General features: G+C 42.4%; 1 protein-coding gene across 1 annotated transcript in view; it reads left to right on the top strand.

Moving 5' to 3' along the window:
• Positions 1-1,209: 1,209 nt before the first annotated feature.
• LOC128327475 (glycerol-3-phosphate acyltransferase 3-like) overlaps positions 1,210-15,416 on the top strand; it is a 43,120-nt gene continuing 28,913 nt past the window's right edge. Inside the window, exons 1-3 of the mRNA XM_053256271.1 lie at positions 1,210-1,262; positions 5,323-5,392; positions 10,156-10,426. Of these exons, the coding sequence (XP_053112246.1) occupies positions 10,182-10,426 (245 nt within the window). The 5' untranslated portion in view covers positions 1,210-1,262; positions 5,323-5,392; positions 10,156-10,181. The remainder of the gene's footprint in view (positions 1,263-5,322; positions 5,393-10,155; positions 10,427-15,416) is intronic.

Consider the following 15,416-nt stretch of genomic DNA (forward strand, 5'->3'; position numbering starts at 1 on the left):
CAGTCCCAGGAGTCCTCTTGCAATGATTTCACCATGAAATCTATCAGCTGGAGATGTCACTTACTACTTATGGAACACTACAGTCACATATCTGAGTGATTAAGTTCCGTCAAGTCAGGGTCGACTCTTCGCGACCACATTGATAGATTCTCTCCAGGATGATCTGTCTTCAACTTGGCCTTTAAGGCACCTGATTACACGTTCCTGAGTACACAAAGTAATTTTTATTAATTGCTCCTCTCCATACAGACTCCAAAGATTTTGGCAAGGGATTCCTTTACTACCAGCCTTTGCTACTCACCTGAGGCACAAGACTAATATTCAGCCTTTAGCTGCTGCCACTGCACTTTCATCTCCCAGAACATTGCCTTGGAAGGGTGAATCTGCTCCTAAGAAAAAGTGGGTGGTAGCAGCCTACCTGGAATTCACCCCTTTTGATCATTACAGCAATGTAGGCACAAGGTGACCCTGTGCTGCTGAGCCCATCCACACTGGGTGAACAGGGGATCCCCAACCAACAATCCCACCAAAACTCATCTCCTCCAATTTGGAGTTTTCAGAGGACCTCCCAGAAGTCCCCTAACATTGCCAGAGTAAACACCTGCAAAATCAAGCAAGGTCCCTTTAAACATTAAGGCTTGCCAATGGAAGAGGTGGTGCTGAGTCACTTAAACATCTATCAGTCTCCAGAGATATGTTGCTGGAGTAACATCCCTTTGTTGCAGTACCTGTTAGCATTGGTTACTCAGGGACCTGTCCTGTAACTGAGGTATTCCTGGTCCTCACCATTGAGATCATGGTGCAACCTACAGTATGTAGAATCCAGAGCAAAGAGTTATGGCACACAAGGACCAGACAGCAGAATATAATTAAGAATGTTACTAGTTTAATGATGATATTTTTTATGGAATGTTAAGTGCAGACTGCTTTCTGTTCTCCTGCTGCTTGCTGTCTGCCCATATCCAGTCTAGAACTGGACTAAATAGTAACTAATAGTCTATGAGCCAGGGGTCTAAAAATGAGTTAATTGGTACATTTTGCTCTAATATGTCTTGTATGTTGCTCTAATATGTCCAGCCAGTAGGTGGAATTAGCATTTGCTAGTAGTGATCCTCATTGGAGGTAGAGTCCCTTCCTTCTTCCTGCCTGTACGTCTTGTTGAACTTGTCTTTTCCTGTTACACAATAAAGTAGTCTTAGCCTATAATGGCTGCCTTCCTCTGAGGTCTCGTGACTGAGCTCTCATGACACTACTACACCAGGGTAGGTAACTGTTAGAAGGGAAATTTACTCCCTGTATTTCACTCGTCTTTTGGTTAGGTATCTTCATCGGACACCAGTATCAAAGTATCAAACAATGCTTTATTTCATTGCTAGCAAATGCTTTGCGTGCAGCCGCCTCCCCCGTCTGGCAGGCCACCCATCTTTTTGTACTCTGGAGTAAACAACTTTCGCACCTGCACATCGTATACAAGCCAAAGTGTTACTTTAACCCCAAAGGTTCCGATTTGCTTCCAAGTGTTATATTTCCCATTTACACTCTCGAGACATCTGGTGTGCGGCCTTGGCTTTCCCCTCTTCATTGAGACATTCCTTTTAAGCAGTGCCATCATAAAATGGCCTCAAGGCTTGGGGGTTAACAGTTTCAAGCGTCATTGATAAGGTGTGTATCTAAGTGCTGTGCAAACCAACCATACTTTTTGGGCTGTTGAGAGCTATTTGCAAATAATATTCCAACACAATCTTAGGTCTCCAGCAGTAGTTGAGTTGTTGAGTTGAGTTGTTGTAGCTGAGGATGATGGGAGTTGTAGTTCAATAATTGCTGGAGAGCCAAAGTTGCCTATCCCTGTACTACACCCTTTTTTGCACAGAGGTCTATGTAGGGTAACTCATTAACGTCTTCTGTGTTCTTAGACAAACAGGAGAAATGTTCAAGACATTGAAAGAATTCTGATGGTGCTTCTACTTTCTCTCCAAGTTGTCTCATTGCTCAAATGTCATCTGACATTCTGGGCTAGCCTGTACAAGTCTATGTGCAGAAACTTTGCCATGACCCGCAATGGCACTGGCTGTGTCACAGCCAATAAAACCATGTAACCCAGGAAGTGCATTGCTTATGCCATCGGGATGTGCACAAAACTAGTTGGCCTGGTTCGGTTCTCATCCAAACTGGACCAGCCTTCTCAGTTTTGGCACCTTCAAGCTAGGTACCTAGTTCGGTTCGAGTTCAAACCGGTTTGGAACTGGCTTGAAGTCCTATCGGCAAGGAGGACCCAGTGAGGGTCCCCCTTTACCTTTAAAGGGCTGTGGGGGTCCCTAACCCTTTCATAAAGGTAAAATTGGGTACTTACAAGTCAGTGCAATGGTTGCGGGGGTGGTGGTGTTGAGGGTGGCAGTGGTGGCTCCCCTGACCCCTGTTGGCCTCCCCTGGAGTGTCCCGAGCCAGTGGCAGCCCATTACGGGCCCTGTTCTGGCCATTTCGGGCTGCTGCTTCAGGGCGAAGGCCTTTTTTTTTTTGCCTTCACACATGCATATGGCCCATTTACATCACCACGCAAATGCGTGGTAACGCAAATGGTCTATGCGCATGCACAGAGGCAAAAAAAAAAAGAAGCGCCTCCATGCTGGTGCAGAGGCCTGAAACGGCTCAGGTTGGGCCTGAAATGAGCCAGCGGTGGCCCGGGAAACTCCAGGGCAGGCTGACAGGGGTCGAGGGAGCCGCCACACCCAGTGCCACCACACAGACTTGTAAGTACTCAGTTTTAACTTTATGGAAAGGTTAGAGACCTTCCCTGGCCACTTTACAGGTAGAGGGGGATCCTCACTAGTTTCTCCTTGGCCGGTAGGGCTTTGAACTGGTTCCGAACTGGCTGGCCTTGCTTAGTTCAAGGTCGAACTGGGTCTGGCTCGGCTCAAGGTTGAGCCTCTGAACTGGGCCGGTTCGAAGTTGAGCCGGCTTGCACATCCCTACTGTGCCATATCCTAGAGCGCAAGTAATTTCTCTGTCAGTCTGTTTTGACTGTTGTAATTCATGCTTCTGCAAAATAGATGCATATATGTGACACTGAGCAACACTTGGGACGAGCACATCTGTGTCCTCACAAACAATAATGATTGTCTTGTAGCCTTCTTTGGCTGCATGTAGGGCATCTAGCAACTATCTTGTATCTGTTGCCTCATGATTCGATAGAACTGTGACTTTTTCAACATCATTTTAAGTAATCTTGTTGCACAAATCCTCTTATGCAATCAATAAGAGTTTACCTTCGAGCTCCTCTCTCCTCTCGAGCTTCCATTCTTCACACAGAAATTATATAAGACTTGTTTTGTTGGTTGAACATGATAAGAATGTTTGTTATTGCTTTATCTTGTGGTTTTCTAATAGGTTATTATACTGTGTTGCATCCTTGTCACCAGTGATGCACCTAGGTAATTTTGGAGCCTGGACCTAAAGGCCTTTGGCGGCCCTGCCTCCTGCTGCTGCAAGTTTAGCATCATTCCCTACACACACACACACACACACACACACACACAGAGTATTTTTAACATGTGGGTTCTTGAGGGCACAAACAGCAACTGAATTCACAAGAATGTAAGAATAATATAAAACAGGTCTATATATGCATTAGCAGAAACATTTCAACATGCAACTTAACATATTCCCATCCCACCTATTTCTTTCCCCACTCCCCGCTCTGTCTCTAAAGCAGAGCTCCTGCTCGGCAGCCCAGAGCAGCGCAGGCCAGTGGTGTGGCGACCCCACCACCCAGGATAGACTAAAGAGGATTTAGGGGCCCCCAGGGGGTGTGGAGGCCTTGGACTTCCACCCGGACGTCCGGGGGTAAGAGCGCCTCTGCTTGGTACCTCTATAATCCCTTTCTGCATTCTTTATCGCTACAATCTGGTATATGTCAAAGACAACATCAGCCTTTTTGCTTTGATGACCCTCTATAAGAATTTGTCTGAATACATTGTCTGCTACTTCACGGAAAGTTACATGGTCATTTTTGGTTCTTTGCATGATGCTATCAGGTAAACAAGCAAGCAGAAAATTGTGGAATAATTTCAGCAGGTCGTGCTACCCTCTCCAGCTCAGCAGGCAGAACTGGCTTCATTGTTTCTCTCAATGCGCTATCACAGGTTGCTAATGTTCAAGGAACTGGCCCAAGTGTATGCTCCACTTTTTGTTACTACAAAAATCTTACCACATAACATAATCAAAATCAGTGCATTTGCTAGTCATGGCAAACTTTCTGCACTTAGACTTGTACAGGCTAGCCCAGAATGTCAGATGACATTTGAGCAACGTGACAACTTGGAGAGACAGTAGATCCACCATCAGAACGCTTTCAATGTCTTGAACATTTCTCATGTTGTTTGTATGGCTTTAAGAACACAGCAGACATCAATGAGTTACCCTACATAGACTTTTGTGCAAAGAAAAGGGAAAAAAAGGGGGGGGGGGCTAAGCTGGTTTGGCTTAAATCTGAACTGGTTTCGAGCTGACCCTGCATGGTCTGGTTCCATGCACCGTTGAACTGGACCCGGTTTGAAGGGGCTTGGAGTTATATGGTGAGGATTTTCCTTTACCAGAAATGGGCAAGCAGGGGCAGGGGGCTCTCCTAAAGGTAGATGGGGTGGAAAAATAGTAAGAAATTACCTTTAAAGTGCTGATGGTGGCAGGGGAGCCTCCCCCCACCCCCGCCATCCTCCTCCTGAGTAGGCAGGGACGTGGAGGTCACTAAAATGGCCTCCATGCATGCACAGATGTGTGGAGGCCATTTTAAAGGGGATTCCCCCCCCCCCATTACCAGTAGAGTTCCAAGCTGGCTTGGGTCAGGCCTGGTTTGGTTTGAACTTGGACTGGCCAAGGCTGGTCCGACCGCGAACCCACCGAGCCGGCTTGACTTGAGCTGGGTCACATACCCCTAGTAGAATCACATTAACTGACACCTTGTTCGTGACTCCACCTGTGCTGCAACAGCACATTTGCAGTGTTAGTTAGCAAGGGGCGTTTTGTTTTAAACTGCCTGATCCGGACTCCAGAAATCTCAGTCCAGACAGCTAGGGATGGATTAAATCTGCCTTGCTTCCCTCAAATCTACAGACAGCTCAGTTTACCCAACACTGGCAGAAGGTAGTATAGCTGTTTATTTAATTAGCTAATAACCTCTGCACACTTACTAGATCATCCCTGGGAGGACTCAGTGGCCCCAACCAATTTGGGACTGTTCTAGAGATTCTTCTGCCACTTATGTCTGGGGTTCATGCCTGAGAATCTTCTGCAATATTAGCCTTCATTCTTTCCCCCCCTTTGTTACAGTGGACAACAGACCAAATCCAGAAAGAACTCAAAAAGCAGAAGACATTACCCAAACAGCACTCTCCCATTGGTAAGAAGTTCGCTTTAGGAATATTTACATGGTTATTCTGTGTCTTTGGCCCAGCTGTTTTATCTTTGAGCTGAAATGAATCTTCTTACATCTTTGAAATTTGTCAAAATTGGAGAATGCAAACTAAATGTTTAGCATGGTAAACAGCTTCAAAATTTTGTTTTTAAGAAAAGGCTCTGGCAGATATTTTCTTTTTTAAAAAAATGAAAATTTTATTGATGAATGCTAAAGTATCCTGAAAAATTTATTACTTGCATACCTTCTAAAGCCCTAAACCCAATATCACATGGCAGTGCTGTCTTGAAAATTCATAATTGTCCAGGTCAGTGTTGCCCTGGGACAGCATGTGTGAAAAAAGAGAGCCTGCCATCATGAAAAAAATACTGGCAGTTCCATTCCACTGCAATTCCTGTCACCGCTAAGAGGGGTGGCAGAGAAAACCAAGTTCTAGTAAGATTTCAGAATAAATGGAACCTGAACCAGATGGGCCCCTTCAGTTCCATGGGTTCTGAAAACCAATGCATTGCTGGCTTTTTCTCTTGCTCACAGGATAATTGCTGTTCTTTTACCCCAGAGAGAGAGGAAACTGATATTCTTGAGCTCCTAAGCACAGCTGATGCCAAATTTGTGCCTTGGCCCTTGGCCAAGTGCCTTTATGGGCCACCTTAGTAGTGGCAGAAGGGTTAGTGACCACCATCTTTGCCTATAATGCAATGTCCCTACCCTCACCATTGCATCACCACACACAATAGTGCAGGCAGAGAGAGAGAGAGAGAGAGAGATACACACACACATACACACACACACATTTTATATCCTGCTCTTCCTCCAAGGATCCCAGAGCGGTGTACTACATACTTAAGTTTCTCCTCACAACAACCCTGTGAGGTAGGTTAGGCTGAGAGAGAAGTGACTGGCCCAGAGTCACCCAGCTAGTATCATGGCTAAATGGGGATTTGAACTCGGGTCTCCCTGGTCCTAGTCCAGCACTCTAACCACTACACCACGCTGGCTCGTGTATATTGCATTATATTGCAATATATAATTGCATTATGTTCGTGTTTAGGGAGGAGGAATTCTCTAATTAACCATCCCAGCCTCTCGTGCTAAATTATAGGCACGGGCATTGCCTCAGAGTTGGGGGAAGAGGGAAGTATAGTCACTCCACTCCTTTGCCTGCCAGTGGGAGCAAAGGTCTGAGCTCCTCTCTGGGAGTCCACCAGACCAACAAACCCTATCCCTGCTGATCGTCTCATCTTCACCAGCCCCCTACATTTAGGACTCTCCTCCCCACTTCCAGCTTTCTCCTTCTTCCACGGCCAGGCAAGTGGATTGGCCACCCAATCCCTGGCCTCCAAAGGGAACTTGTTCTCAATTCCACTCCCTTCACTAGCATTTCTACACATGTCTGCGGCTGTGGAGCTGATAGCAGCTGTTGCCCGCCTCTCTGAGCCCTTCCTGACTTCTGAAAGGCAATTACTGGGGTTATCCTGGTAACTGGAGCCTTCTGCTTCTCTCCGCACACAACTATTTGACTGGGTGAACAACCCTGTCTCACGGAGGAGAGTAGAAAATCCTGACACATTATAGGTAAAGGAAGACAGTGCCCAGTCTGCATGCCAAAGAGTGATTTGAGTTATTGCCTACTCTGTCACTAAAGTATTGGGGAGGGGGGTTGAGGGGAGGCTTACCTTAGTGTAGTAGCAATAGGGTGTGCTGTGACAACTGCTAATGCTGAATCCTTTACTCTTCTGCTGCTGTCCTGCAGAGGAGACTATAAACCTGATAGCTTTCTGATCCATAGGAAGATAGTCTGGGCAAACACAATGGCTATTTCAGTGGCCGCTGAACACAGTCGCTATTTAACAAACTACAGTGGAAATGTGCAGATGTCCCATGGGGAACATGAGCCTGATCTGACTGATGCCATTTTTAAAAGTCCCACAGGGAGACCGCTCAGTCTGCATATCAATCACTTTGCAATCAACCCAAATGTCTTATTATTCTCCTATCTTTGCTTACTACGATTACTACACATGTTTATATACCAAAGTTTTCAAAGCAGTTTACACAGAAAAATAAACATCTATAAAATGGTCCTCTGTCCCCAAAGGGCTCACAATCTTAATCTTTGTCTTGTTTTCTTTGCTTGTTTTGATCTAGGACCAGGCACTTTGAGGGGGGGCAAATCTTTCTGTTTTGTTTATCTTTTCAAATTGCAGTTCCCACTGCTTTTGGTTGCTTCAGCTGCGTTGGTTATGACAAGTCAGAGACAGTAATAGACATTGGTTGGTTGCTTGAGGGTTGCAGTGGCTGGCATCAAGCCAAAGTCTTGATTAAAAAGATAATCTTTGCTATTAAATTAAAACTCTGAATAGACTTGGAATGTACATCACCCAGAATGTTGTTTTATGTTATAAATAGTTCACAGCTTTCCCTCCTACCTGGACAAAAATCTGCATTAAAAAGCAGGCAATTTAATCCTCATATGTGAGGATTTTAATCCTCACATTTAATCCTCATATGTGAGGCAATTTAATTCTCATATGTGAAAAAAATCTAGAAGATCACAAAGGCCAAGATTATAGAGTGCTGTATAAAAGCCTACAGCTTTTTTGGGCAGGCTAACCATTGGTAATTAAGACATGAATGGGTATTTAGGTAAATACTTACAGGGTTACAGTTAAATCTTTGTCTGTGTTCTTGTGCTACATATCTATTTCCTTCTGTTCTTCTGATAAAATCTATGCTTGCAGGCTGTGGCCTATAAATTACAAATGTTACACCTGAAAGAAATGTCTTGACTTGAATTAAGGTACTGACACATTTATTTATCATCCTACAAAATTGCCTCACATATTTGTAACTGGCTTTGCATCAAAATGCCTTCCATGCATGTGTTTTGTTATGTGTGAATTGGACCTGTTTGGAAAGCGTGTGTTTGTGTGTGCGTGTGTGTGTGGGGGGGGAGATTGTTTTTTGGAGCAGTAGAACCAGAAGTAGCTTTTCCCTACAAGCCCTGCCACACAATACTTTCTGTAGTGCTATTCAGCATCTGACACAATCATTCTAAAGACAGAAGCTGGGCAGACTGGGATGGGGGCTTTGAGTTCTTTTACCTCAGGCGGTGGGAAAGAGAGTTGTTCCCACTCAGTTTGTTCTCCTCTTGGATTCCTGGCTCCCTCTTTGAATATGCAATGCCACAGATCATCTTCCTACAAAAGCACTTTCCCCTGCCTTTTATGCTTTGAAATTCCTTTCAGCATACAGTTTAAAACACATTAAAACAAAAACTACAATAAAATTCAACTTAAAACATCTTTTAAAAGAACAAGATCTTCACCCTGGCTGGCATTTGAAAGAACATAGTGACGTTACTAGGCAAGCCTCACTGGGGAGGCTTTTCCATAGATGGGGTGCCTCTGCTGAAAATGTCCTCTCCCTGGTAGCCACCTGCCTTACATCACTTGGAGCAGGGCCTCCAAAGAAAATCTTATGGTCTGGGTAGGGATATATTGGCCCAGGAATTGATTGGGAGCCTGTGCAGTTGAAACACTGACATAAGAAGCTGCCATATACTGAATCAGACCATTTGGTCTATCTAGCTCAGTATTGTCTTCACAGACTGGCAGTGGCTTCTCCAAGGTTGCAGGCAGGAATCTCTCTCAGCCCTATCTTGGAGAAGCCAGGGAGGGAACTTGGAACCTTCTGCTCTTCCCAGAGCGGCTCTATCCCTGGAGGGGAATACCTTACAGTGCTCACACTTCTTGTCTCCCATTCATATACAACCAGGGCAGACCCTGTTTAGCTAAGGGGACAAGTCATACTTGCTACCACAAGACCAGTTCTCCTCTCATAGGAAGATGCTGAAGGGCATCATCTCATACTGATGAGGAGGCAATGGTAAACCTCTCCTGTGGGCCCTGTGGTCTCCAATATTTTATGATGTGATAAAAACACTCAGTCCCAGTTAACAATCTTCTGGCTCTATTTTGGACCAACTGCAGTTTCTGAACTGTTTTCAAAGGCAGCACCATGTGCAATGCATTGCAGTAATCTAAAGATGGGTAACTGCAGCCAAGCTGTCTCCATCCGGGTAAGTTTGCAGCTGGTGTATCAGCTGAAGCTGTTGAAAGGCACCACTTGAACCTCTAGCAACAATGCTGGAGAAAGGCCTGGTTCAAGTGTCACATTGGTCCAGGATAAAACCCATGCTAGTTCACTCTCACCTTTCCTAAACATGGTTCAGACATCTGGATGCTTGTTTCAGACATCACATGAATCCTGGCTTGTTCTAAAGTGGGATTGAAAGTAGAACATAAGAACAGCCCTGCTGAATGAAGCCCAAGGCCTATCTAATCCATCATGCTGTTTCACACAGTGACCCACCTCATGCCTCTGAAAAGCCCACAGGCAAGACATGAGGGCATGCCCTTTTTCCTGCTGTTGCTCCGCTGCAACTGGTATTTAGAGGAATCTTGCCTCTAGTCTCTGAAAGGAGAAACCTCCTTCTTTTGTGTAAAGGGGAGAGGGGAATACAAAAGTCTTAGGGATGTTGCATGAAACAATACTTTAAACCTGGCTTTGTGTGGCATCTGAATTGGGTCCAAACCTGAGAAATAAGTGAGAGGGGAATGGTTCTAGTGGAAAACGTTGTAGCCACAACATGATTGTGGGGAGCACAATTAGTGTTCTGTGGGGAAAGAGAAGGTTTTTTGTTGTTGTTGATGTTTTTAACGTATGCACTTCTATTTACTTTGAAGGGATCATACGGCGAGGTAACAACACTATGGAGAAAGACCTTGCAGGCCAACGAAGAGAAGGCTTTGAACATTCTGACGTATTTTATTTCTCCAAGAAGGGAATTGAAGCTATTGTTGAAGATGAGGTCACTCAAAGATTCTGCTCAACAATGCCTGCCTCTTGGAACCTTTTCACCAGAACCAACATAAACTACCAATACCTCAATCTGAAGCTGACCTTTGTGTGGTTCATTGGTATTCTGTTTCGCTATTTATTACTTTTTCCTTTACGGTGAGTGAAGCCCTGTTGAATAGGATCACCTGGTTGTGTTTTTTCTTTCTTTCTTGCATTTTAACTAGAGATTCCTATCTAGTCACTTGCATGCTTATTTTCTTAAAGTGAAATAAAAATGTCCAAAGTATCATTTGTTCATTTTTAGAGTCTTTTGGGGATATTTTAAATTGAGATATCTTTCATCTCAGGCCTAGGCATTCAAAATAAGAAAGAATAAAAAACAAACTTCAAAATGACCTCTTTAATGTGTAAAAGATATTAAAATAACTTACGATTCTTACACAAAACTTGTAAGCTAAAACAAAACTGAGCAAATGTTTTGGTGTAATACACCACCAGTGCTCCATTTTGCATGCCAGCTGAAGGCACTTAAGTACAGAGGCTTGGAAAGGAAAGCAGCTAATAGATAACACGTGAGGAGGAGAGAGCAGATCTTTTGCAGAGAAGATAGTAACTCTTTCAATGACCAATGTATCTCATGGCTTCTTTCATCTCATCCTTAACATTAAAATGATGAACATTGCTTCCTTGATCTTACATCTTATTAAATTCCCTGCAAGAGCCAATTCTGACACTTTGGTTTTGGTCACTTTTCCATTGTGTTCTTCTTTCATATGTATTGCCCACGGTTTTGTTCGACTTTTATTGTGCTGCATATTAGCCAGATGTTCTTTATATCTTTACATTAGTGGTCTTCCTGTTTCTCCAATATAGAATGTTGTACATTCCACACAATTTTATTCACTACACCTTACACCAACCCACATTCTCCTCACAGATAGAACAATCCCTCGCTTCACATCTATAATCATTCAACTGAGATTTAACTAAATTTTGTTTTAAAGGTTTAGGTGCTGTACAAACAACGTTAGCCTTAGCTCCATGTCTTCTCAAAGTTTTCTGTACCTGTCATGAAAATCTATTCGTTAACAAAAGGTATTTTTTAAAGCCAGGCATCTTTTCACAGACTTTACACCCCTATTTCTACATAGTGGAAGTTTATAACCATTAATCTGAATCAGCACTTCAGCTTTCCCCCTAATTGTCACAATGTGTTCACTAGATGACATGTCAATTGCCCTTTGTATTACATTCTTAATTATCTGCTCTTTTACAATTCTGGGATGTGCTGAATTACTATTCATTAAAATCTCCTTTTTCATGGACTTCCCAGAACATGCTGGTATATTATTTATTTATTTACACAGTCAGACAGGTGTTATTGACTGGTTTGTTTTATCCAGACATTGATTCCTTCCCAAGGACCTGAGATGGCTGAATTTTATTGTAAATGTTGTTGCTGTTGTAATAGATATCGTCACAGAATATAGGCTGTTCCCAGTAAAGCTGCTTTTTGTAATTGGCTGATGGTGATTTCTGTGGCCCCTATGGTGTTGAGGTGCTCTTCAAGGTGTTTTGGAATTGTGCCTAGGGCGCCAATTACCACTGGGATTATTTTGGTCTTCTTCTGCCATGGCCTTTTAATTTCAGTTTGTAGATCTTTGTATTTTGTGAATTTTTTCTATTTCTTTTTCTTCTATCCTGCTATCCCCTGGTATTGCTATGTCGATTATTTTGACTTGTTTTTCTTTCTTCTCAACTACAGTTATATCTGGTGTATTGTGTGGCAGATGTTTGCCTGTTTGTAGTTGGAAGCCCCATAATATTTTTGCATCTTCATTTTCTACTACTTTTTCATTTTTATGGTCCCACCAATTTTTGGCAACAGGTAGCTTATATTTTTTGCAGATGTTCCAGTGTATCATCCCTGCTACCTTGTCATGCCTTTGTTTGTAGTCAGTCTGTGCGATCTTTTTACAACAGCTGATTAGGTGGTCCGCTGTTTCATCTGCTTCTTTACAAAGGCGGCACTTGCGGTTAGTTGTTGATTTTTCGACTTTTGCTCTTATTGCATTTGTTCTTAGTGCTTCTTCTTGTGCAGCAAGTATTAGACCCTCTGTTTCTTTCTTCAAGTTGCCATTCTTAAGCCATTGCCAGGTCTTGGTGATATTTGATTTTTCCACTTATATTGTGCAAATATTGACCATGCAGTGGCTTATTTTTCCATTTTTCTGCTCGTTTCTTGACTTGTTCTTTCTTGTAGGTCTGCTTTGTTTCATTGGTGTTGAATAGTTTTGCATTATTGACCATTTTAAGTGTATTCTTCACTGTCCTTTATTATTCTTCAAGGCCTCTTTTCTCCTCCTCTACTGTTTGATGAACTTGCAGCATTCCTCTTCCGCCTGAGCTGCGAGGGAGGTATAGCCTATCTGTCTACTGTGGCAGTACAGAGCATGATTGATGGTCATTATTTTCCTGGTCTTATGATCTAGTGTGTCTAGCTCTACCTGGGTCCAGTCTATCATTCCTGCACTGTATCTGATAATAGGTATAGCCCAGGTGTATATGGCTTATATGGTGTTCCCGCCATTGAGTTTGGACTTTAGGATTTTTCTAACTCTCCTGATATATTCACTTCCAATTTTTCTTTTAACTTCAGTGTATGCAATGTTATCAGCCTGGAGAATGCCCAAGAATTTGTAATGTTCTTTCTCTTCCACGTTCTTGATGTTGCTTCCACTGGGCAGTTCTATTCCTTCTGTTTTTGTTATTTTTCCTCTGTTCATTATTAATGCAGCACACTTGTCTAGTCTAAACTCCATTGCTATTTTGCTACTGAATATACAGACAGTGTTTAACAGTGATTTGATTTCTGATTGGGACTTTCCATATAACTTCAAATCATCCATGGCGGGCAGATGTTTGATTTTACTTGATGTTTTAGATGTTTGGTATCCAAGGCCTGTTTTGTTTAGTATTCGTGGAAGTGGAGTCCTGGCAATTACAAACAAGGGGATAGTGAGTCCCCTTGGAAAATACCTCTTCTAATGCTAACCTGTCCAAGTGTCCTGCCATTGATTGTTAACTGTGTACTCCACATGCTCATTGCTTTTTAAAATAAATATCTGAATGTTTTTGCTGACGCCAGTTGTTTCTAAACATTTTAGTATCCATGTATGAGGCAGTGAGTCGAAGGCCTTCTTATAGACCCCTGCTAACTTGGCAAAGAGGCACCTTTTAACGTGGGGATTCTCTTTATTTAGCAGGGGGAGAGTAACTGGCCCTATCCACCCCCAGCACAGTACCCCCAGTGACTGTTGCTGGTGTATATCTCATGTTTCCTTTTAGATTGTGAGCCCTCTGGGGACAGGGATACATCTAATAATAATATAATACATACAGTAATAATACATACATTATTTCTCTATGTAAACCACCCTGAGCCATTTTTGGAAGGGCGGTATAGAAATAGAAATAATAATAATAATACAGTCAATACACAGATTTGTTTTTCTTCTCTTGCAATTTTCTAAAATCATTTTGTCAATCAGCAGCTGGTCTTTTGTGCCTCTGGTGTTTGGGCAATTTCCTTTCTGTTCTACTGGAAGCTGCTTATTAGTTAATAAGTGTTGCATTACTTCATCTGCTATTATTCCAGTTAATAATCTGAACATGATTGGCAGGCAGGTTATCGGTCTATAATTACTTGGAACTGCACCTTTTGCTGGGTCTTTCATTATGAGATGAGTTTCCCAGTTGTTAGCCATTGTTCAATATCACCTCCTTGCAAATTTTATTATTATTATTATTATTATTATTATTATTATTATTATTATTATTTATTAAATTTATTTATTTATTTAACACATTTATATACCACCCAATGCAAGTCTTTGGGTGGTTTACAATAAAACTATAAAAACAACAAATAAAAAGGTTAGAACATTACAACAATTTAAATTTATTTATTTATTTATTTAACAAACTTATATACTGCCCAAACCTTCATCTCTGGGCGGTTAATATAAAACAATTAAAACACATATAAAAGTTAAAACAAATCAACAGTTTAAAATCAACCATAAAATTAAAACAGACAATTTTTAAAAGCTGAGAAAGTTTGGACAAAAAGATGGGTTTTCAGGTGTTTTTAAAAAATTGCCAGAGATGGGGAGGATCGTATCTCAGCAGGGAGCACATTCCACAATCTCGGGGCAGCGACCGAGAAGGCCCGTATCTGTATAGCCACCCAACGTCTCTGTATAGCCACCAAATGAGTTGGCGGTAACTGGAGACGGACCTCCTCAGATGACCTCAATGGGCGGTGGGGCTCGTAGTGAAGAAGACGTTCTCTTGGATACCCAGGGCCTAAGCCGTTTAGGGCTTTATAGCACTTTGCTAGCACTTTGTATTTTGTCTGGAAACCTATTGGCAGAGGCTATTGGTGATAATTATATCATCTTATTCATAGAATAAAAATATTTTTTACAACTAAACCAATAAAAAGAGACACATTTTGGCCTATGGGGAAATCCCTAAAGTCTAGAAAATTCTTAATCTGGTACATTCACTAGCTGTCTGTAGTCTAGATTGTCATTCTCCCAATGCGTTCAGATTGGATGGTGCTCTTTAAGTGGATGAGGCGTAATCCAAAGCCACCACTGGCCTTTATTCTCTTCAGTTTTATGGGATCACTAAACTAAATTAAGTTTAGTGTTAAATTTGAGACTAACATCCTATGCTTTCCTGGAATTGTTATGAGCAGTTCCAACCTTATATTAGGATTCATTTTTGTCTCAAATCCCATTATTCTCATTTGGGTGGTGGTGCCATAAACCAGGTGTTCTCAACTTATGGTACTCCAGATGTTGCTGAACTACAACTCACATCATTCCCAGCCACACTTTATTGTAGCTGAGGATGATGGGAGTTGTAGTCCATCAGCATCTGGCGTACCACAGGTTGGGAACCCCTCCTGTAAACCAACACGTCTGGATCGCTGGATACACATCACATGTGTATTAAATCTGCTGCTTTGCTCCACATGTCCAACAGTGCACATTACTTGTAGGTGCCCATTTGCTTATTTTTGGGGGTGGGTGGGTGGGAGGGGTGTCATATACTCTCAAAACATATTTTATGAAAG

This window comes from Hemicordylus capensis, chromosome 5 (assembly GCF_027244095.1).
Source record: "Hemicordylus capensis ecotype Gifberg chromosome 5, rHemCap1.1.pri, whole genome shotgun sequence".
Classification (NCBI taxonomy): Eukaryota; Metazoa; Chordata; class Lepidosauria; order Squamata; family Cordylidae; genus Hemicordylus; species Hemicordylus capensis.